Source organism: Oryx dammah, unplaced genomic scaffold (assembly GCF_014754425.2).
Source record: "Oryx dammah isolate SB20612 unplaced genomic scaffold, SCBI_Odam_1.1 HiC_scaffold_19, whole genome shotgun sequence".
NCBI classification, from domain to species: domain Eukaryota; kingdom Metazoa; phylum Chordata; class Mammalia; order Artiodactyla; family Bovidae; genus Oryx; species Oryx dammah.
In genome coordinates this window covers 28,096,977-28,118,494 of record NW_024070203.1, presented here as the reverse complement: position 1 = coordinate 28,118,494, position 21,518 = coordinate 28,096,977, and the positions used below count along the sequence as shown (strand labels likewise).

Genomic DNA, 21,518 nt, shown 5'->3' with positions numbered 1-21,518 from the left:
GATTTTACAGAACTAGGGAAATCGGTGACGATCATTTGTTTTACTAATGGGTTTTTGTTTTGTTTTGTTTTGTTTTTGCTTAGATTACCCTTTAGATTACAATTAAAATAGGATCTGATTCATAAAAGTTCAATCAACATTCATTTCTTTAGGAATATAATTATTAAGGCCACCCACAGTTTTCCCCAGTCCCCAGTGGGCTCTATATTCTATTGCTGCTGGTAAAGAAAGTCCATGCCTTTTGAAAACAGAAGGTCTTTACTGATCTGCCTGGCTGGAAGCAAATGGATGTATTGTCACCAATTCAGTCTTGTAACTGGATCTTCTTATTTTGGTTGTTGCTTCCAAGCCCTGAAACAATGCATTTATCCCCATCTCATTTCTGTTATGGTGTTAGCCAGACTGCTTCCTCTCCAAAGATGTCTGTGTTCTGAAATGCTGGGCAGATTCTAAAGCTTACTGGAGGATTTTTTTTTTTAATCACTGAAACAAATCTTTTTCTTTTTTAAACTAAGAAGTCTAAAGGGAAAGGGAAAGGCTTGTTTTAATGTTTTCTTTAATGTCTTTACCTCCTTCGGAGATTGTAGAAGCACAAATATATTAAGTACAAGAGTTATTGCAAGAAACCTTCCTAAAGCCTCCTCACCTCCTCAGAGCAACCTGGCAGCTCCGACCTTCATCCAAGGTTAGGAGGAAATTAGGATGGGAGAACTGGAGAGCATGAAGCCCCTTCTGGCTTTGGAGAAGAGGAAACAGAAGCCCAGAAAGGTCAAATGCCTTTTCAAGGTCACGGCTGGCTGGAGGCACAGCCAGAACTTGAATTTAGCCTCCTGTGTCCACTCTTTCCTGCCCAAGTGGAGCAGCCACTGTGACTGTCTCCCTTTGGACATACATATGCAGCTTCTCCTTGTCACTCTCTGGACTCCATTCCCCCATCTGTAAGTTTGGGCTAGGCAGTATATTTATGGGCTTCCCCAGTGGGTCAGTGGTAACGAATCCTCCTACAATGCAGGAGCCTCGGGAGATGTGGGTTCAATCCCTAGGTCAGGAAGATACCCTGGAGGAGGGCACGGCAACCTACTCCAGTAGATGTGTGTTCTATTGCTGTGCCTAGAATATAGACTTTCTGTAAAGAAGGTCACAAAATAAGCACCTTTTTAATAGAGTCTATAAGAATATGATTCCAATCTTAAGTAATTTTATTTGACAACCAATAACAACAATCAAGGGCTGTCCAGGTAGCTCATCACTAAAGAATCTGCCTGCAATGCAGGAGACACAGGAAGTACAGGTTCAATCCCTGGGTCAGGAAGCTCCCCTGGAGGAGGAAATGGCAACCCACTCCGGTATTCTTGCCTGGAAAATTTCCATGGGCAAAGAGAGGAGTCTGATGGGCTATAGTCCACGGGGTTGCAAAGAGTTGGTCACAACTTAGCACGCATGCACACATGCACACACACACATACAAATATACACAACAGAAATCAGTCATCATTAAAAACTGAGACCCAGCCACTGGACTACAGTGGATTTCCCTTTGTTTGCTTTTCAGACCCTCTTCTAGATCTCCATTCATTGATTGCCTTCCTGGGCCCCACCCCAAGCCAAACTCTGTCCAGAAAAGCAAGCCTACATTCTCACATCTAAAGGAAAAGAAAATGTAGGAGAGAAAGAAAATATGAACTTTTTTTTGCACTTTCTTCCTTGAGATATGTGTTGACGTGCAAAAGATTCTGTTCACACCCGTGGGCTGCAGCCATCACAATCCCATGGTGATGATCAAATTTTAGATTCTGACTCTGCAGGACCTGGCTTCCAGTCTCAAGCTTTCTCTCGTTACACAGTGCCTGTGCCCTTATTCAAGTCCGCCAGCTCTGTAGGAAATTAGTTTATATTTGGCACACAGGTTGCTTGAGTTTATGTTTACTCTTTTGTTTCCAGGGCTCGTTTTAAGTTGATTTTTCTGAGCTAGGATTATGGACAAAATAATTATGCAGAAGATCATTCATTTCATATCCAGCTGCCCTAACTCCACTCATCCCAGGAACAGGTCTGATGGTGCCACTGGATATCAGCAGGCAGCTTCCTTTGTTTGTTTTTGCCCTCACCAAGCTTCCTTTTACAGCCAGGAATGCAAATGCTGGTTCATGAGTCCAAAGGCAATGAAGCAGCACAGGTGTTAAAACCCAGCCTCAGCCAAAGAGAGTATGGGCTCTATCCTTGGACTTGGAGGTCATTTATCCAAGAGTGAAAGCTCTTTCACTCTTGGATCAACAAGAGCTTGGATGAGTGCCTGCCCTGTGCCAAGGGGACATAGCAGTGAATAAAATAGGCAGTCCTGCCTGCCTGCCTGGGGCTTACATCACAGCAGTTCTTGAGATAAACAGCAAAGCAGCCCCAGGCTCCAGCCCTAGGCTTCTTGGGGTGGAACCAGAACTGGGAACGGGCACTAGGAAAAGGCGGAAGATATACCATCAAGTAGTTCTTCAAGAAATTTACAAGCAAAGCCATTCTAATACTCTTTTACTGCCAAGAACAACTGGGCAGAATCGCTCTGTTATTTAAACATGCTGTTCTTAATCACCATCATATTACTATGTGCTGTGCTGTGCTTAGTCACTCAGTCGTGTCCAGCTCTTTGTGACCCCATGGACTGTAGCCCACCAGGCTCCTCTGTCCATGGGGATTCTGCAGGCAAGAATACTGGAGTGGATTGCCACTGAGGACTTACTATTTACCAGCTATTGTGCAAAGCACATACATTATTACATTAATCGTCATGGCCCTATAAACAACGTACCTTTTTTTAAAAAAGAAATTCAGCCAAGGCTTTACTGGGGCCCCTGCTGCAGCAGTGGGAGAGTGAGAATCAACAGGTTCCCTTGCTGACTTGCTCCCTGAGAAGGAGGAGCAAACTTGTTCCTTATACGGGGAGAGGGTAACTCTGTCCTTAGGTGGTTTGCCCCCACCTTAGATGATGTTGTGTGCAGGGAACATGCTCAGTACCCTACTTTTGCTCTCAAAACAATGTACTTTTAACCCCTTTTTAAGCATGGTTGAGTAAAGGGTCCAAGACCAGAGATCTAGAAAGTAGTAGATATGGCGTCTCCAGCTCATGTTTGCCTGGGCTCCAAACTTGTGTTCTCAACCACAGTGGTGCCCTGCCCTGGAGATCTTTCGGAATGTGTGCTGCCACTTTATTTTCCTTTTCCCTTTTAAGTCTACCCTGGGTGATTATCTTCATTCCGCTGAGCTCAATACACTGAAAAAAGAAATAACCTCTAAGATGGTCTTCAGCCAGGAAGCCCCTGAGATGACCTTAGAGTTTTCCCTGGGAGCCCAGATAGATTCCATTGCTCCCCGAGCCTATGAAAAAGGACTAGAGGGGCTTAGCAGAAGAAGACAGCGAGACATGTAGACAGAAGTAGGAGGGAGACATGAGGCTGACAATTTTGTGACAATTAATTACAAAATCACACCGAGACACCAGGTAGGTGACCACCAGGGACAAAAATTCTTATCTTTTCTGCCCTAGGGAAAGCCAGAATATCTGGGTGCCACTGTGGCTGCTCCTGTGGTGAAGCTAGCTGACCAGGACTACGAGCCCCCCAGGCTGTGCTATCACCCCATCTTTTGTGGGAACCTCTCTGGAGGGGACCTCCTTGCTGTGTTTGAACTCCTACAGGTAAGTGGACTGGAAGCGACAGCTGCAGTAGCCGTCCATCTAGTCTACCCGGCCAGAGAAGCAGCTTCACAGGAGGTGCACGTCCGTCACTCTGTGCCTGGGCCCTCCCTGCTGTCCTGTGTCTGGAGATGGCTCCTTCTGGGGAGCTGGGAGATACCATTTAAGAACTCAGGTGACCAGCTATTCCCAGAGCCCCTGTGCTGCAAGTCAGATTCCCAGGACAAAAGGTCCTTGTGGATTTGGCCAGCAAAGCTTGAGCAGCCTTATGCTCCATTCAAACCATGAGAGCATTTGAAAGGGGAAGGGAGCAAACATTTGTGGACACTCCCACATGCCCCGTGTTGTGGTTGTTGCCTCACATCCTCTCATCACACTGAAATCTCCCTCAATCCTGATGAGGTAGGGATTATGAGTCCCATTTTACAGATGGTAAACAGGATTCATGTAATTGATTGATTTACCTCATCAGTCGGTGGTTGAACCCAGAGCTGAACTTAAGACCTTTAAAGCCTTCTGCTCCTTACACTGTATCGCAAAGTTTCCCAAAGACCTCGAGTTCCTAATCTGTCCTACTAAGACTTTGGGGAGTTTAGGAACATACATCTAGGAAGAACTTCTCAGAAAGCAAAGGCAGAATACTTGGGGAGGGAAGCTGAGTCTGGTCGAATCATCAAGGACCAAATGGGACAGAGAGAGGACCTGGGAAGAAATGACCTGATGGGCTTGCATCAGAGAGGTTTCTCTCCTTGACCATCCCATTTACTGGGGGCAGAGGGCACCTGCCCTTTGGATCAGATCAATCCTCTCTAAGAAAGCCTGTTTTCTAAAAACCCCAGTTTTAGAAAAGTCTCACCTGGTACAGAAACTAAGAAGCACGCAATCCTAAGACACAGCAAGCGAGTAAGAGGGAGGGTGTTAGAGGTGGATCCCATGGGTATGGATCTTGTTCCCATCACTTACTAGTGTGCAACCTTGGGTTAGCCACTTAGTCTCTCTCTGTTTAACCTGCAGAACTGGAGATGATAACTAATCTCCCTAAAGTGCCCTGCTACCTATTTTATTATTATTAATATTATTATACCATGGAATAGTAAAGCAGGATATCTCAGTCAGTTCAGTTGCTCAGTCATGTCCAACTCTTTGTGACCCCATGGACTGCAGCACACCAGGACTCCCTGCCCATCATCAGCTCCCAGAGTTTACTCAAACTCATGTTCATTGAGTCAGTGATGCCATCCAATCATCTCAACCTCTGTCATCCCCTTATCCTCCTGCCTTCAATCCTTCCCAGCATCAGGGTCTTTTCCAAGGGTCAGTTCTTCATATCACAGGTGGCCAAAGTATTGGATGTTCAGCTTCAGCATCAGTCCTTCCAATGAATATTCAGGACTGATTTCCTTTAGGATGGACCGGTTGGATCTCCTTGCAGTCCAAGGGACTCTCAAGAGTCTTCTCCAACACCACAGTTCTAAAACATCAATTCTTCTGTGCTCAGCTTTCTTTATAGTCCAATTCTCACATCCATACATGACCACTGGAAAAACCATAGCTTTGACTAGATGGACCTAGTCTGCTGCTGCTGCTGCTGCTGCTAAGTCGCTTCAGTTGTGTCCGACTCTGTGCAACCCCATAGACGGCAGCCCACCAGGCTCCCCCATCTGTGGGATTCTCCAGGCAAGAACACTGGAGTGGGTTGCCATTTCCTTCTCCAATGCATGAAAGTGAAAAGTGAAAGTGAAGTCACTCAGTCGTGTCTGACTCTTAGCGACCCCATGGACTGCAGCCTACCAGGCTCCTCCATCCATGGGATTTTCCAGGCAAGAGTACTGGAGTGGGGTGCCATTGCCTTCTCCGGGACCTAGTCTAGTCCCATCTATTTCAGGTGAAGAAACTGAGCTGGATAGAAAGGCAATGGCTTACTTGATATGGCAGCTTGGAGCCTAGAATTCATGTATACCAATTCCCCCAAGAGCTGGAGAGACTGGAGAGTATAAGAGGAAGGGAACAGCTACTGAGTTAGATACTGCTGCTGCTGCTGCTAAGTCGCTTCAGTCATGTCTGACTCTGTGCGACCCCATAGATGGCAGCCCACCAGGTTCCCCTGTCCCTGGGATTCTCTAGGCAAGAACACTGGAGTGGGTTGCCATTTCCTTCTCCAGTGCATGAAAGTGAAAAGTGAAAGTGAAGTCACTCAGTCGTGTCTGACTCTTAGCGAGAAAGAGAGAGAACGAGAGAGCAAGCGAGAGAGAACTTTTAAGATCTACTCTCATAGCAATTTTCAAGTGTACAGCACAGTATTGTAACCATAGTCACCACACTGTGCATTAAATCCCCAGAACTTACTCATCTTCCAACTGCAAGTTTGTACCCTTTGGCCTCCCCTGCTTACTTTCCCCACCTGCCCACCCCTGTCAGTCTACCAATCTACTCTCTGTTTATGTGGTTTTTTACTTTTCAGATTCCACGTATAAGTGATGTCATACAGTATTTCTCTTTGTCTTTGACTTACCTCACTTAGCATTGTGCTCTCAAGGTCTATCCATGTTGTTACAAATGGAATTTTGCCTGTTTTGATCCTTCTAGCTACTTTTAGAAGAAAGTCTCATGCCCATCTGTGTATAATCCCTCTTTCAACTTGCAACCTTCCTTTTTAAGGAAGCACAGGCTTCAGCTTCAATGCCTCTAAAAAAACATCAATATTATCTACAGGAACATTTCCCTGAGTCTGCTTGTTTGAACACCAGCCCCTCCAGACAGTGAAAAGAAAGTTTAAGAAATGCTACACATGACCTATTCCAATAACGTTTTGTTTTCATTGGTTTTCTTTTTAAAGTTACTTTCCATTGATGGCCCATGGCTTTTGTTTTACTTAGGAACCTGAAGTTTCTTTTCTGAAAATGAAATGATATCTAATGAAAATGTTTAGTAGATAATAGCACACATGATAAAAGTGGTAGCTATTGTTGTTATTTAGTCGCTAAGTTATGTCCGACTCTTTGCAACCCCATGGGCTGCAGCATGCCAGGCTTCTCTGTCCTCCACTATCTCCTGGAGTTTTCTCAGATTCATGTCCATGCTATCTAGCCATCTCATCCTCTGTCACCCCCTTCTTCTCCTGCCCTCAATCTTTCCTAACATCAGGGTATTTTCCAATGAGTTGACTTTTCGCATTAGGTGGCCAAAGTATTGGAGCTTCAGCTTCAGCATTAGTCTTTCCAATGAATATTCAGGGTTGATTTCCTTTAGGATTGAGTGGTTTGATCTCCTTGCAGTCCAAGGGACTCTCAAGAGTCTTCTCCAGTACCATAATTTGAAAACATCAGTTCTTTGGAGCTCAGCCTTCTTTATGGTCCTCCTCTCAAATCTGTACACGACTACTGGAAAAACTGTGTCTTTGACTATACAGATCTTTGTCAGCAAAGTGATGTCTCTGCTTTTTAAGTGAAAGAAGAAGGACTGATGTGAGTAAACCAGCTCTAGCATAATGCTCTCATTTTACATGCAGAAAGCTGAGGTTCAAGTCTGGCTAGATTGGATTCAGTCAACTGCTCTTTTCACTGCACAAATCTTCCTGAAGGATGTCCCTTAATCTAGGGGTCCCCAATCTTCCAGACCATAGACTAGTACCTCCTGTCAGATCAGCGGTGGCATTAGATTAGAAATAAAGTGCACAATGAAAGTAATGCACTTACACTGTTGGTGGGAATGCAAACTAGTACAGCCACTATGGAGAACAGTGTGGAGAGTCCTTAAAAAATTGCAAATAGAACTACCTTATGACCCAGCAATCCCACTGCTGGGCATACACACTGAGGAAACCAGAATTGAAAGAGACACATGTACCCCAATGTTCATCACAGCATTGTTTATAATAGCCAGGACATGGAAACAACCTAGATGTCCATCAGCAGATGAATGGATAAGAAAGCTGTGGTACATATACACAATGGAGTATTACTCAGCTGTTAAAAAGAATACATTTGAATCAGTTCTGATGAGATGGATGAAACTGGAGCCAATTATACAGAGTGAAGTAAGCCAGAAAGAAAAACACCAATACAGTTTACTAACACATATATATGGAATTTAGAAAGATGGCAATGATGACCCTGTATGCAGGACAGCAAAAAAGACACAGATGTGTATAACGGACTTTTGGACTCAGTGGGAGAGGGAAAGGGTGAGATGACTCGGGAGAATGGTATTGAAACATGTATAATATCATGTAAGAATCGAATTGCCAGTCTATGTCCGATGCAGGATATGGCATGCTTGGGGCTGGTATGTGGGGATGACCCAGAGAGATGTTGTGGGGAGGGGGGTAGGAGGGGGGTTCAGGTTTGGGAACGCATGTACACCCATGGTAGATTCATGTCAATGTATGGCAAAACCAATACAGAATTGTAAAGTAAAATAAAAAATAAGTAAATTTAAAAAAAAAAGAAAGAAAGTAATGCACTTGAATCGTCCCCAAATCACCCCCACCCCATCCATGGTAAAATTGTCTTCCACAACAAAACCAGTCCCTTGTGCCAAAAATGTTGGGGACCCCTGCCCTAATCCATCAGTGAGGGCTGGACCAGCAGATCCCGACAGGTTCTCTGAAGGAGAGAGCCTTCATTTGAGCTTTCTCCAAATGCCATGGTCCCACCTCTGATCCTCCTTCCCTCCCTCCGCGATGAGCCGGGTAGACTAATGCTTCCTGACAGCAGGGTGGATGGAGGCAGCCTTGTCAGAGGCAAGCAACCTAAACAACACAATTCATTAGGGTTTCATGTGGACTTTCTCTCAGCTGATTCCTTGTCCAAAAAGTAATGTAAGCATCAACACAACTGTCTCAGTGGGTGGATCTCATACAAGCTGAGCAGGCAGGAGCTGGAAAATTCCTTCACTGTCACCTGTGGCTCTCAGTGTCTATCTGCGAGTGGTTTACCTTCAGCCTCTTCTTCTCCATTACTGAAATGCTGCCCTGTCTCAGAAGAAGGGTTTGGTACCTGGGTTCTTCGATGCCCCAGACTGAATTCCTTATCTCCATTTTCCTCCTCTACCCAGCCCCCTGTCCTCCCAGTCCTGGCTCACTTCCCCCTGCCACCCCATTTTCCCAGACTCTCTGCCTTGAGAATTCAGACTCAAATGTAGTTCTTCACTCTGGGTCTATATCCATGGCTAGGCCAAGTGTTCTAGCCAGATGACCGTCCCTTGTTCCCATAGACCCTCGTTTCATCAGGGTTGTTCCACCTGCCTCTTTCCTGGTCTAACCTACTCTAATCTACTCCTCTTTTCTTGTTTACTCAATTCTCCACATTCCTTCCAGAAGACAATTCTCTATACTATTCTCCTCTTAAGAAATGATCAATGTCTGTCTGCTTCTTACCTCCAAGAAACTTTCCTGAAGACTGTATTTTTGGAACATGAGTTCCTCTGCTGCTGCTGCTAAGTTGCTTCAGTCATGTCTGACTCTTTGTGATCCTATGGGCTCTAGCCCACCAGGCTCCTCTGTCCATGGGATTCTCCAGGCAAGAACACTGCAGTGGGTTGCCATGACCTCCTCCAGGGGATCTACGGTTAAAAGAAAGTTTGAGAAATTCTTCATTGTTTTATATATCCCTCTTGGGGCCTTGAAATGCCCATTACCGTAGTAAAGACTGAGAAGTCAACTACAAAGAAACTTTTGAAATTCTTTTTTGAAGTTCAACATTTCCTCAATGTTTTTGAGTACAATTTTTTTTTTTTGCATGATAGCTCTTAATATTTCATGAAAAGAAATGTAGCCTCTAGGAGAATGTCAGGTGTCCATAGCTTAGCATTTAAGCTCTCCCCAAATTAATTTATCTTCAGACTGCTTTTTCAGTCTCACATGTCAGCAAAGTCACTCTACACTTGCTGTGGCCTCTTTACAGCTGACTATTCTGAATTCTCAGACCTCACCACACAAACGTCCTCTGTTTCTAGCCACACTGTCATCCTGTTCTGAAATGTTTCCCTACTCTGCCCATCCCGACCCCTGCACTCTACTTACTATTTAGGAAACTGATCATCACCACCATTCAGGACCAGAGTGGCCTCCTCCAGAAGCTTTCCCCCTCTCCCACCTCAATCAAATGTTTTCTCCTCTTCCAACTGATGTCACTTTGCCTCTTTTTTGGTTTAATCCCGGCTTTGATAAAGTCCATTGTTTACAGGCTTGCCTCCCTTAATCGGTATTTTTTTGAATGCAAGATCTACTTCACCCATTCATTCATGCACTTAAGTAAATATTATCCCGTGTCTATTTTGTCCCAGAACGTTCCTAAGAATTCATCAGTGAATAAAACAAACTCCCTGACCTCATGGGACTTGTATTCTAGGGAAGGGAAGATAATGGACAACACTATGTAAATTGTAACATAGCAGCAGTGTGGTAAATGCTGAAGAAAAAGGGAAAACACGTGAAATATGAAGCAGATGTGGGTGTTGTGGGAGGGGGCAGAGTTAACACTTTAGGCATCCAGGGAAGGCTCCCTGAGAAAGTGGCATTTAAGTTAAGACCTGAAAGGGGATTTAAATGTGCTTCTGGGATAGTTTCAGGAACTAGCAGTCCTTGAGCACCTGTGTCCCATTGGAGGCTAAGATGATTGAAAGTTGAGCCTTAATCATTGCACAGGTCTGTCCATTTCCAGTTTACTCTCATTCCTAGGGAACTTACTATGTGCCAGAAAGTGTTGCCAAGTGCTTTGCATGCTTCCTCGTCCATTCTTCACAGCAATTCATGAATCAGATATCATTATCTTTACATATAACAAAACTGAGACTCAGTGACACTGTGTGACTATTTCAAATTCCACAGCTAATAAGTGATGATGCTCAAGACTGGTATCCAGCTATTATACTGAATGAAGGAGAATGGAGGTGTGGATGACAGACGGGCTGGGGGAGACAGAGAAAAGACCAAGGCTTCTGAGCATCAGTGATTTTTCAGATGGGCAGGAACTAAGACTAGGGTCCTACACGACTCCAAGTGTGGCACTCCCTTAAAGTCTGAGCCTGGGTCCCCTGTCCTGTCCTGCCGCTGGAACTCCTTTGAGGTCCTGTTACGTTAGATATGTCCTGGGATATTAGAACAGTCAGGCTTTTGGACCAACTTACCCTGATCCTTCACATTTTGCCTTCATAACAATTCCTTATCATACCCTACCGAGTAACCGTACACTATGTAGTTTTATAGGCCTGCAGCCAACCCATTTCACTCTGAAAAAGCTGGGAGCAAAGTCACTCAACCTCCACCATGCTGTGGGATCCTTCAAAGTTTTAGTTGCTGTCATGTCTGACTCTTTGTGACCCCATGGACTGTAGCCTGCCAGGCTCCTATGTCCATGGGATTCTCCAGGCAAAGATACTGGATTGGGTTGCCATTCCCTTCTCCAGGGGATCTTCCCAACCCAAGCATCGAAGCTGTGTCTCCTGCGTTGCAGGCGGTTTCTTCACTATTTGAGCCAGCAGCGTAGCTTAAACTCTTAAGGGCATCTTTGAGGTGCTTCTGGAATGAGCTTCTTTGGGACATTTCCCAGGTTGACATCTCAGCAGCCCCAAGATGAGCAGACACGTGGTACTTTTTAAAGCGCATGTAGCAGCACCATCCTATGCCACCATCACAGCTGTTCTGTAGCTTTATCTTTGGAACCACAGGAGCAATTAGCTTTCTCAGAGAGGTGATGTTTTGCAGCCTGGATAGCTCCTCACCAGGCAGTGTTCACCTCATCTTTTCCAAGCTGCTTTTTCTGGTCTGGCTCATTCTGCAGCTTCATTATCTTGAGTCTATTTGGCATTCCCAGTGACTGCTGTCTTCTTTTTCCGGGCTTCTTTCTAATTAACTGAACCGCATCTGCTGTTGCCAGCTAGAATATGTCTGCAAAAAAGAAATGGTGATATGTTTGTACTTTGCAGGTTTTGATGAGCAATTAGACTTTTTCGAGCATACGGAGCTAATGTGTCAGTCAGCCAATAAACATTTATCAAGAATCCATTGGAGCTGGAGCATCACTTGAGGGTCTGAGAAGGAAATGCAGTAAACAAAGGCTTCCTCTTGGCCAAGTCTGACAAACTCCCCCATGAGGAAAACTTCCAGCTCCAAAGCAAGGGTCAGCTGGCCCAACATCTGAGGCCCAGAGAAGGAAAAGGACTCACGCGGGGTCACACAGCACAGCCTGGTTTCTGGACTCAGTCCACTAAAGTCTGCATTGAGCCTACTGAGAAGACACACTGTGTGCCAAGGACTGAAGAGTAGAACGGCTCAGTGTGTGCTGTGTGCTGAGTCACTTCAGTCGTGTCCCATTCTTTGTGACCCCATGGACTGTATCCCGCCAGGCTCCTCTGTCCATCAGATTCTCCAGGCAAGAATACTGGAGTGGGTTGCCATTTCCTTCTCCAGGGGATCTTCCTGACCCAGGGATCGAACCCGCATCTCTTAGGTCTCCTGCATTGGCAGGCAGGTTCTTTACCACTAACGCCACCTGGGATGCCCCAGTGGCTGGGACCAAATCAGCGGCGGCTTCTTAAAAGGTGTGCGTGCTGAGCTGGCTCACCCAGGGAGAAGGCCCTTTCCATAGGAGACTTTCGAATTCCTTTGTGTGAGAGTTCAGTAAAGCACAGTGATTGCCTTCCTGCAGTTTCATTCACTCCAAAGGCACAGGAAATGACACCTTTCGTCCCAGAGGTCTGCCTTCAAAAGACTTCATTTTCTGTTTCACTGATTACGATGTGGTGTCTGTGTGGTTGACTGAATCTTCTGTAGCGCATACTAGGGGAGTAGTGAAGTCTCAGAGGTTGGGATCCTATCAGAGTCCCTCTGCCATTCCACAGCTGGAGTTCCTGTGCCATTTGATGAGGTTGTGAAGCTCCATCTACTTGTCTTTTTTCCCTCCCCTCTCTACTGTGAGCTCACTGAAAGCTTATGAACCTATTAACTCCTGACACATTGTAAGTGCTCACTAAATGTTGGATTACCCTCATGAATGAATGTGTTTGTCGATTAAGAAACTGTGATAAAAATGCATTGTCTTGATTTACATTTTAAGCCGGAAACATTCCTATGGTTAAAACAGTGGCAGTCTTTCCCTTGAGGTGAGATTGTGTGACAGCCTTCATTTTCCTTGCCTCTCCTGATTTCTAACCAGCCTTGATCTGTGTGGTAGGTCCCTGCATCTGGGCTGCAAGGGCTCCCTCCCTTCGACCCACCCGATGTCACCCAGATCTACCCTGTTCCTGCCAGCATCCGGCCAGTGCTGAGTAAATACCGCGTGGAGGTAGGGGGCCGGGAAGGATTGGGCTGTTCTTTGGGACTAAGCACACTGGTGCATTGCGATCACGGCTGGGTTGTGTGAGGGGACTGGTGGGGTCCCGGGGGGAGACACAGCTGCTCAGAGGGAGCCCTCGAGGAGCTCAGCATCCCTTCCTGGAAGAACGCACCGTGGTTCCCAGGCTGGAGCACCTGACGTTCCCACCTCTGAGCCACACCTGCGGGCTCCTCCCCGGGCCTTTGAGCAACTGTCCTGCCCGTTTTCTCCTCAGGTTCTCTTCTGGGGAGTCCGAGAAATGAAGAAGGTGCAGCTCCTCTCGGTGGATCGTCCCCAGGTCCTCATCGAGTGTGCGGGACGCGGCGTCAAGTCCTGTGTGATCCAGAGCTACAAGAACAACCCAAACTTCAACATCCAGGCAGATGCTTTCGAAGTGGTGCGGGTCGCCCCCTCCTACCCCCAGGCCCCTCCGCGCTCATTCCCTTCATTCTCTAAGATGTAACTCCCTCCTTCATGAATTCGGGTGGATGTTTTAGAGTTTCAGGTGTCCGCTACTCACAGGGAAGAACAGTCTAATTCAGTGAAAAGCCAGAATGCCAGAATGAGATAAGACAGACTTTTATTGTTGTTTTGTTTTTAAAGCTTCCAGGTGAAGATCATTTAGTAAATCAAAGCAGGTTGACCGTGGTTCCTGAAGTGTGGCCCCCAATTCATCACCATCACCCAGGAACTTATGATAAATGCAGATTCTCAGGTCCTGCCCCAGGGCTACTGAATCAGTCTGTTAGGGGTGAGCTGGGGCCCAGACACCTCTGGTTTAACAAGCTCTGTAGGAGACTGTGATACACACTGACATTTGAGAGCCACCGGCCTGGAAGATACTGTCACAAAACTTACGGTCAGATGTTTTAAAAATTATTTGTACATAGCATCTCAGCAGTTTGCATTTGAACTTATGCTTTTAAAGTGATGTTTGATACCTGTGCTTTTTCTTTATTTCAGTACTGTTTTATGCTCTGATTTGGAACTAACTGTGAAATCAAAGTTTGCTTTGTCCAACCCAGTCAGCTCCAACAGACACAGATTTTCTTTTTTTTTTTAATTTTTAAAAATTTATTTATTTATTTTTTATTTTACTTTACAATTCTGTATTGGTTTTGCCATACATTGACATGAATCCACCATGGGTGTACATGCGTTAGATTTTCTATCAGCAAAGAATTAGTCGCTCGGTCGTATCTGACTCTTTGCAATCCCATGGACTCTAGCCCACCAGGCTCCTCTGTCCATGGAATTCTCCAGGAAAGAATACTGGAGTAGGTAGCTGTTCCCTTCTCCAGGGGATCTTCCTGACCCAGGGATTAAACCCAGGTCTCCTGCATTACAGGCAGGTTCTTTACTGTCTGAGTCACGACTAGAATTAAAGAATGTGTACTGTGTTTGCAAAACTTCCATACCAGGCTTTGTTGAGCCTGGGGTGGGGGAGGTCACCAGGGTAAAGAAATAGATGGGGCACTGGCCCCTCAGTTCCATCTTACGTGGCTCAACTCTCATCTGTTTTATATCCTGGATCCGTGTTTCTCTGAGATGAGAGTTTGGATAGATAATGACAAAATAAGAGGATTGAAGACGACTGCCATAGAGACTTGAGGAGTGTGTGATTTTTGCAATTTATTTGTGGGTTGAATTGTTAGTGCCATCCCTCATATGTTGCATGATGACTCCCTGACTTGAGAAGACAGTGCTCCAGAGTCTGGCCAGCTGCAGGCGTGACCTGGAGGGATAGGGCAAGGCAGGCTCAGAGGAAGGATGGGTGTCTGGTTGGCTTTGATCTTGCTCCCAGACAGGTCAGCTCAGGTCATACCCCACTCCATCCTCATCTCTCCCTGCAGGAACTGCCTGAGAACGAGCTTCTGCACCCACCTCTGAGCATCTGCGTGGTGGACTGGAGAGCCTTCGGGAGGAGCACCCTGGTGGGCACTTACACCATCAACTGCTTGAAACAGTTTTTGTGTAAATCCAGGGAGCCCCTCAGCCTCACCTCACAGGTGGGCGGAGCACAAGTTGGGAAAGGTAGGAAGATTCTAGATCTTGGAGCTGTGGGCTACAACGTTGTGGTACTTGCAGATGTCCGCTCGGGACCCCAGCACAAAACAAAAGGTCAAATGGATCTTTCTGAAGAATTTGCTCCTGTGGTCCCCTTTGCTCCTTAGCTGCCAGGTTCTGACCTGAAGCCTGACATCAGGGTCAGCTCTTCTAAGAAGGGCTCTTTGTGACTGGAGCTCCATTCTGCCCCTGCTTGCGTGAATGCTAAGTCGCTTCAGTAGTGTCCAGCTCTTTGCAACCCCATGGACTGTAGCCCGCCAGGCTCCTCAGTCCATGGAGTTTTCCAGGCAGGAATACCAGAGTGCGCTGCTATGCCCTCCTCCCCTCCTGCCCCTACTCCCTGACATTTTCTTGCTTGATGTTACTGGCATTTCTTCTGTTTGGGATCCAGTTTCAGGGTCGAGTTCATCGGGTGACGTGGTTCTTGGTGTACAGTCATCACTTGTCTCTGCAAGACTGCTGTCTCATTATATTCACCGGCCCCTCCGTGCTTTATTCCTAGTCTCCTCCCCACTGCACACCCCCCACTGCTGAAGTTTGTAAAATGTAAATCTATTTGATTAACATATATTATATGATACTATAATATTCACTTGGTTTTCTACTTTCATCACTCAAAGCTATGTTTTAAGATCTGTCCATGTTGCTATGGTTACTTTCACTTGTTACCCCGATCTGGTGCATCTACCCTACATTGGTTTCATTATCCCCTCATATTGGACCACTGGGCTGCCTCCAGCTCCCCACTTCTGCAATGTTGTGATGAACATCCTGTGTGTGCTCACTGAGGGAGAACACATCTCTCCCTGTGTAGGGGTGAGATTACTAGCTCCCAGGAGATGAATACATGTAATTTTATTAAGTACTTCCAGAGTGTGCTCCAGAGAGCAGTACTGGTTTACATCAGTCTACACTAGTCTGTGCCAACCTATTCAAGTATACACCAGTCTATATCAGGCTCCCTATTATGCAGACGGACTCATGTGGCCAGAGTTCTGCCAACACTTTGGGAGTTCACAGACCTCTGGAGTTTCTAAGGTTTCCCCTGGTTAACACAGTGGGGGAGGGCAATCAACACATAGGATCTGTTCAGTAAATCTTGATAAAAATCTTGACTCCTACAACCACAGTTATTTAAAATTACTCTGGGGGATCAATAATAAATACAATCATTTGTTGATGACCAGTTATGCCCCAGACACCTTACATCATGATCTCATTTATTTGCCAAAGACATGGATATTTTTACTGTCCTTTTATAAATATGGAAAGTGAGGCTCCGAGTTGTTAGGAACTTGTCATATTTGAATCCTGATCTGTCTGATTGCCGGTACTGGGTCCTTGAAATGATTGCCCTGTATTGATTGTAGCCCAGTTGCCTGATCCAATGTCCTTTCATTTCAGATATTTCAGATTCATCAGTTGCCACTGAGCCCTCTGAGACCCTCAGCTCCGCTCAGGAGCAACCAAAAGATCATGTCTTGGTGGATATTGAGCCGCCTCCCACAGTGGTACCTGACTCAGCCCAGGTTCAGGCAGCCAACCTGATTGACATCCCTGACTCGTCCCCTATGCTGGAGCCAGAACACAAACCTGCAGCCCAGGAGCCACCAAAAGATGGAAAAGCTAAGGTCAGAATGTCATCCGTCTTCATATTTAAAAGGCACATTAGAGTTTGCTGATGAGGTTCTAGATACTAATCCTCCCACCTATTAGTTGTGTGAGCACAGCAAGAAACTTCACATTTCTGAGCATTAGTTTCTTCATCTGTAAAATGGGGACACTGATACCCACTTCATAGCATTGGCATAGAATCAGATAAGTCAGTGTATAGGGAATTAAAGTGTTAGTCAAATGTAGCATCGTATTTAATTAAACAGAAATACTTCTCTACTCATTGGCTTAGAAAGAAAATGATTTCCTTATCTAGGCTTATTCCACAAATATTTTGAACCTACAACCTACTTTGTATAACATCTCATGGGACCAAAAAATGCGTCTTCTGGATTCTAAATAGAAATGAGACTTATCTTCAGTTGGCTGAGATTCTGGAAGGGGAGATGGATAAGTATATAAGACCATAAAACAGGGGCAGGAGTAATCTTTTAAGTCATAATTTTGAATGCAAAATCTTTGTGTACCTACCAATTGACTCAAAGAAGAAAGCAGTTTTGAGAAAGTCCTAAGAGAGGGCCTACCCAGCAAATGGTAAAAGCTGAAATAAGACACAGAGTGAGATAGATGAATTGATATTTTCTCGGGCTCTTCCCATCTCATCCAGGCTCCATGTGACTCTCTGACAACCCACAGGTTTCTCTCTGTCCCACCAGCAACGTACCTGCCGCTTGGTGTTACAAATCTCAGTTGAAGTGTTTTTGCCACCATAAAACTGTGGGTTTCACCAGTTCAAAGATGATTTTTAAAAATATCTCTATCATGTTGAGGTTTGACAGAAAACAACAAAATTCTTTACAGCAATTATCTTTCAATGAAAAATAAGTAAATTAAAAAAATATATATCTATATATCTTTGGGTCCACTGTACCAGATAGAATGCCTGGCACATCGTAGGTAGCCAGGAGATGAGAGCAAACAAATGATGTGCACAGTGTCATGATGAATCTGTCATGACACAACTGTCTTCTCCCTAAATGCCTGCTTTCTGCCATATGTACATCACACTGCCTCTCCATCTCCCAGTCATTTGTGTTGTCAGTATCATTTATTTGCACCAGTTCCAATCAGATATGATGCTAAAGGGGGATTTTCTACATTATGCCACTTAATCCTCATGACAGAGAAGTGAGCAAGTACCGTTGTTCCTAGCTGAGGAAACCGAGAATCACAGATTTTCTATTTTTGTTTATATTGTGTTTACAAGTTCATTCACTTTCTACTATACCACATTATATCATATAGATTGCTTGTCGCTTCCACTCAAGTCAGAACTTCTCAAAGGTGGGGATTGTGTCTAACCCTTAGATTCCCATATCAACCATGATATAAGTCTCATAACTGCTCAATAAATGCCAAATGAATGGATGACAGATTATTAAACTTTTATTTATTAAGGAGAACGGGGAGCTGTAATAACAAAACCTGCCAGTGCCTCCATCCATCTCCTGAGGGTACCCATGTATCCTCTTCCTTAGTAAACTGCTCAGCCACCAGCACGTAGATTCTTGCCGCCAAACTAATAATCCATCCCTCATTCCTTGACAGGACCCCAGGAAACCTTCTCGGAGGTCTACTAAAAGGAGAAAGAGGACCATAGCTGATGAATCGGCTGAAAATGTCATTGACTGGTGGTCAAAATACTATGCCTCCCTGAAGAAAGCACAGAAGGTAGGTTCTTTCTTGGCTGTGACAGTCACGTGCCTCGATAAACACACAATACCCTTTACCACTCCCCTCTAAAATCCTGCAATTTTCCCTCTTTTCGGTTCCACTCTAGGTAGGCTTTATTTGGGTGTGGTTCCATTAACTGCTGAAGGGTACACCCCTGGAAGGACCAGGGTCCAGAACTGAAAACTCCTTACTGTCTGGCTGGAGCTGGCCCTGGGACACAGGCTCTGCTGTAAATGCTGGCAGGATGTGATGTCTATCTTGGCATCCAGAGAATTTGCCCACCTCAGAGAGGTCCAGCCAGGAGAAATGGGGTCTCTAGACAGGTGGGCATCAGTGAAGGGGGCTTCAGGTTCACCTGGAGACACCCAAGTTTAAGTGTTCTCCAGCTGGATTCTAAGTTCAAAGGGGAAACTATCAAAGTAAAGGCTGGGATCTTGGCCTTAGCAAATGGCAATAATCAGCAGATCCTCATGCTCTGGAAATAAGAAAGGAATTGAGTTATAAAGCCAGAGAACCAGTGGGTAGTGGGTCTGGAGATTAAGGTAAAAGCTCAGTGGCTGAGTTTGATGAGACTTCTCATCCTTGAGTAAAAATGGAAAGGAAAGTAATTCTGATGTTATCATCATATTCTGTTGAATAGGAACTCTTCTTATTCTTTATTTGGAAAGACTGTATTTCTTTTTTTCCCACTTTTTTTTTATTAGAGTATAATTGCTTTACAACGTCGTATTAGTTTCTGCTATACAACAACGTCAATCAGCTATGTTGCTGTCAGTCGCTCAGTCACATCCAGCTCTTTGCAGCCCAATGGACTGCAGCACGCCAGGCTTCCCTGTCCTTCACCATCTCCTGGAGCTTGCTCACACTTGCTTAATCAGCTATATGTATACATATATTCCCTCGCTCTTGAACCTCCCTCCCACCCTCCCCGTCCCACCCCTATAGGTTGTCACAAAGCACCCAGCTGAGCTCCCTGTGTTACACAGCAGCTTCCTGCTAGCCATCTCTGCTTTACATATGGTAGTGTACATAGGTTAGTTTGTCCCCCCACAGCTTCCTGCGCTGTCTACAAGTCCATTTTCTATATCTGAGCCTGTTTTCCTGCCCTCCAAGTAGGTCCATCAGTACCATTTTTCTAGATTCCCTTTGTATGGGTTGATGTTGTTTTGTCACTAAGTTATGTCCGACTCTTTCGACCTTATGGACTGTAGCCCACCAGACTCCTCTGTCCATGGGCTTTCCCAGGCAAGAATACTGGAGTGGGCTGCCATTTCCTTCTTCAGGGGACCTTCCTGACCCAGGGACCAAAGCTGCATCTCCTGCATTGGCAGGCGGGCTCTTGACCGCTGAGCCTGCAGAGAAGTCTTACGTGTATATAGTCGTGTCCAGCTCTCTGCAACCCCTTGGACTATACAGCCCATGGAAATCTCTAGGTCAGAACACTGGAGTCAGTAGTTATTCCCTTCTCCAGGGGATCTTCCTAATCCAGTGGTGGAACCCAGATCTCCTGCATTGCAGGTGGATTCTTTACCATCTGAGCCACCAGGGAAGCCCATATATATACGTTAATATATGATTATTTTTTCTCTTTCTGACTTACTTCACTCTGTATGACAGATTCTAGGTTCATCCACATCGCTTCAACTGACTCAATTTCATTCCTTTTTATGACTGAGTTATATCCCGTTGTATATATGTACCATGTCTTCTCTATCCATTCATCTGTCGACGGACCGTTAGCCATGTCCTGGCTATTGTAAATAGTGCTGCAATGGTATGGAGGGTCCTTAAAAAAACTAAGCATACAACTACCATATGATCAGGGTCCAGAACTGCAGACTGCATAGAAGTCCCACTATGGGGCATATACCCTAAGAAAAACTTAACTCAGAAAGACACATGGACCATAGTTTCTCCATCTAGGACTATCCATGAATCTTGATATACAGTTAAATAAATAAACAACCAAATGTTAGTCCCTGCCTCTAAGCCCCCTCCTTCTGCTGGAGCGGGCACTAGCACTTTGGATGAGTGTGCAGCCCCTTCCTCTTTCTCTGTTAAGCTCCGCAATTCCAGCACAAACCCAGCAGCCCAAAATGTCAGCAGGGAAACTCACAGCTGCAGATCGGGATGATGCTCCAGGGATGTGGAGGAACAGCAGGGAGAGGGATTGCTTTTCCAGTGGCTGAGAGGAGACTGCACCTAGAGGACAAGGACGTCGGCAAGCTTGGTGGCCCTGGTCCTGGATGTGTGGGCACCTCTTCTCTAAGGCAGGGCGTCCTGCACTCAAGTCCTAGGCCTTTATAGCAAGGCTTCCTTTGGGAGCTACTAAGGACTGTTTCGGAGAAGGCAATGGCACCCCACTCTAGCACTCTTGCCTGGAAAATCCCATGGACGGAGGAGCCTGGTAGGCTGCAGTCCATGGGGTCTCGAAGAGTCGGACACGACTGAGCGACTTCACTTTCTCTTTTCACTTTCACGCTTTGGAGAAGGAAATGGCAACCCACTCCATTGTTCTTGCCTGGAGAATCCCAGGGACGGGGGAGCCTGGTGGGCTGCCATCTATGGGGTCCCACAGAGTCGGACACGACTGAAGCAACTTAGCAGCAGCAGCAGCAGCAGCAGCAAGGAGTGTTTGCATATTCTTTTAAAATGCTGAGGGCTGAGAGAATTCACTGAGAACTGTTAGCAATCTGGGTTAATAAGAGATGTGATAGTGTCATCATCTTGTTCCCCTCTTTTCTCAAAGGAAAAGGAGAGCAATTCCAAGGAACAAAAAAGCAACACAGGTGAGTGGCTGTTTTGGGGACTTGCAAATGCAGCATAAAGCCATTTGAGTGAGAAAGTGATAAAACAGGAGCCATGAGAGCAACCTTGGAGCCCAACGCCCTCATTTCCCAAGTGAGGAAATAATCCTAGGAAGATGACAACACTTTATAGAGATTGTGTCGCTGATTTGAGCTGGACAGGAACCAGATCCCAGGAGCCCAGGTCTCCTGAATACAGTTCAGTACTGAAGTCGACCCATTGGCTCAAATCTCTACCCTAAAGTCTTAATGTAGAACCAGCAGAGTAAAAATAGGAACAAAGTGGGATGGCAGGCCAAA

General features: G+C 45.5%; 1 protein-coding gene across 1 annotated transcript in view; it reads left to right on the top strand.

Annotated features, from left to right (window-relative positions):
• FER1L6 (fer-1 like family member 6) overlaps positions 1 to 21,518 on the top strand; it is a 171,101-nt gene that overhangs the window by 108,000 nt on the left and 41,583 nt on the right. The window contains exons 23-29 of the mRNA XM_040261856.1: positions 3,536 to 3,685; positions 12,856 to 12,966; positions 13,232 to 13,393; positions 14,850 to 15,030; positions 16,468 to 16,694; positions 18,286 to 18,408; positions 21,161 to 21,200. Of these exons, the coding sequence (XP_040117790.1) occupies positions 3,536 to 3,685; positions 12,856 to 12,966; positions 13,232 to 13,393; positions 14,850 to 15,030; positions 16,468 to 16,694; positions 18,286 to 18,408; positions 21,161 to 21,200 (994 nt within the window). The remainder of the gene's footprint in view (positions 1 to 3,535; positions 3,686 to 12,855; positions 12,967 to 13,231; positions 13,394 to 14,849; positions 15,031 to 16,467; positions 16,695 to 18,285; positions 18,409 to 21,160; positions 21,201 to 21,518) is intronic.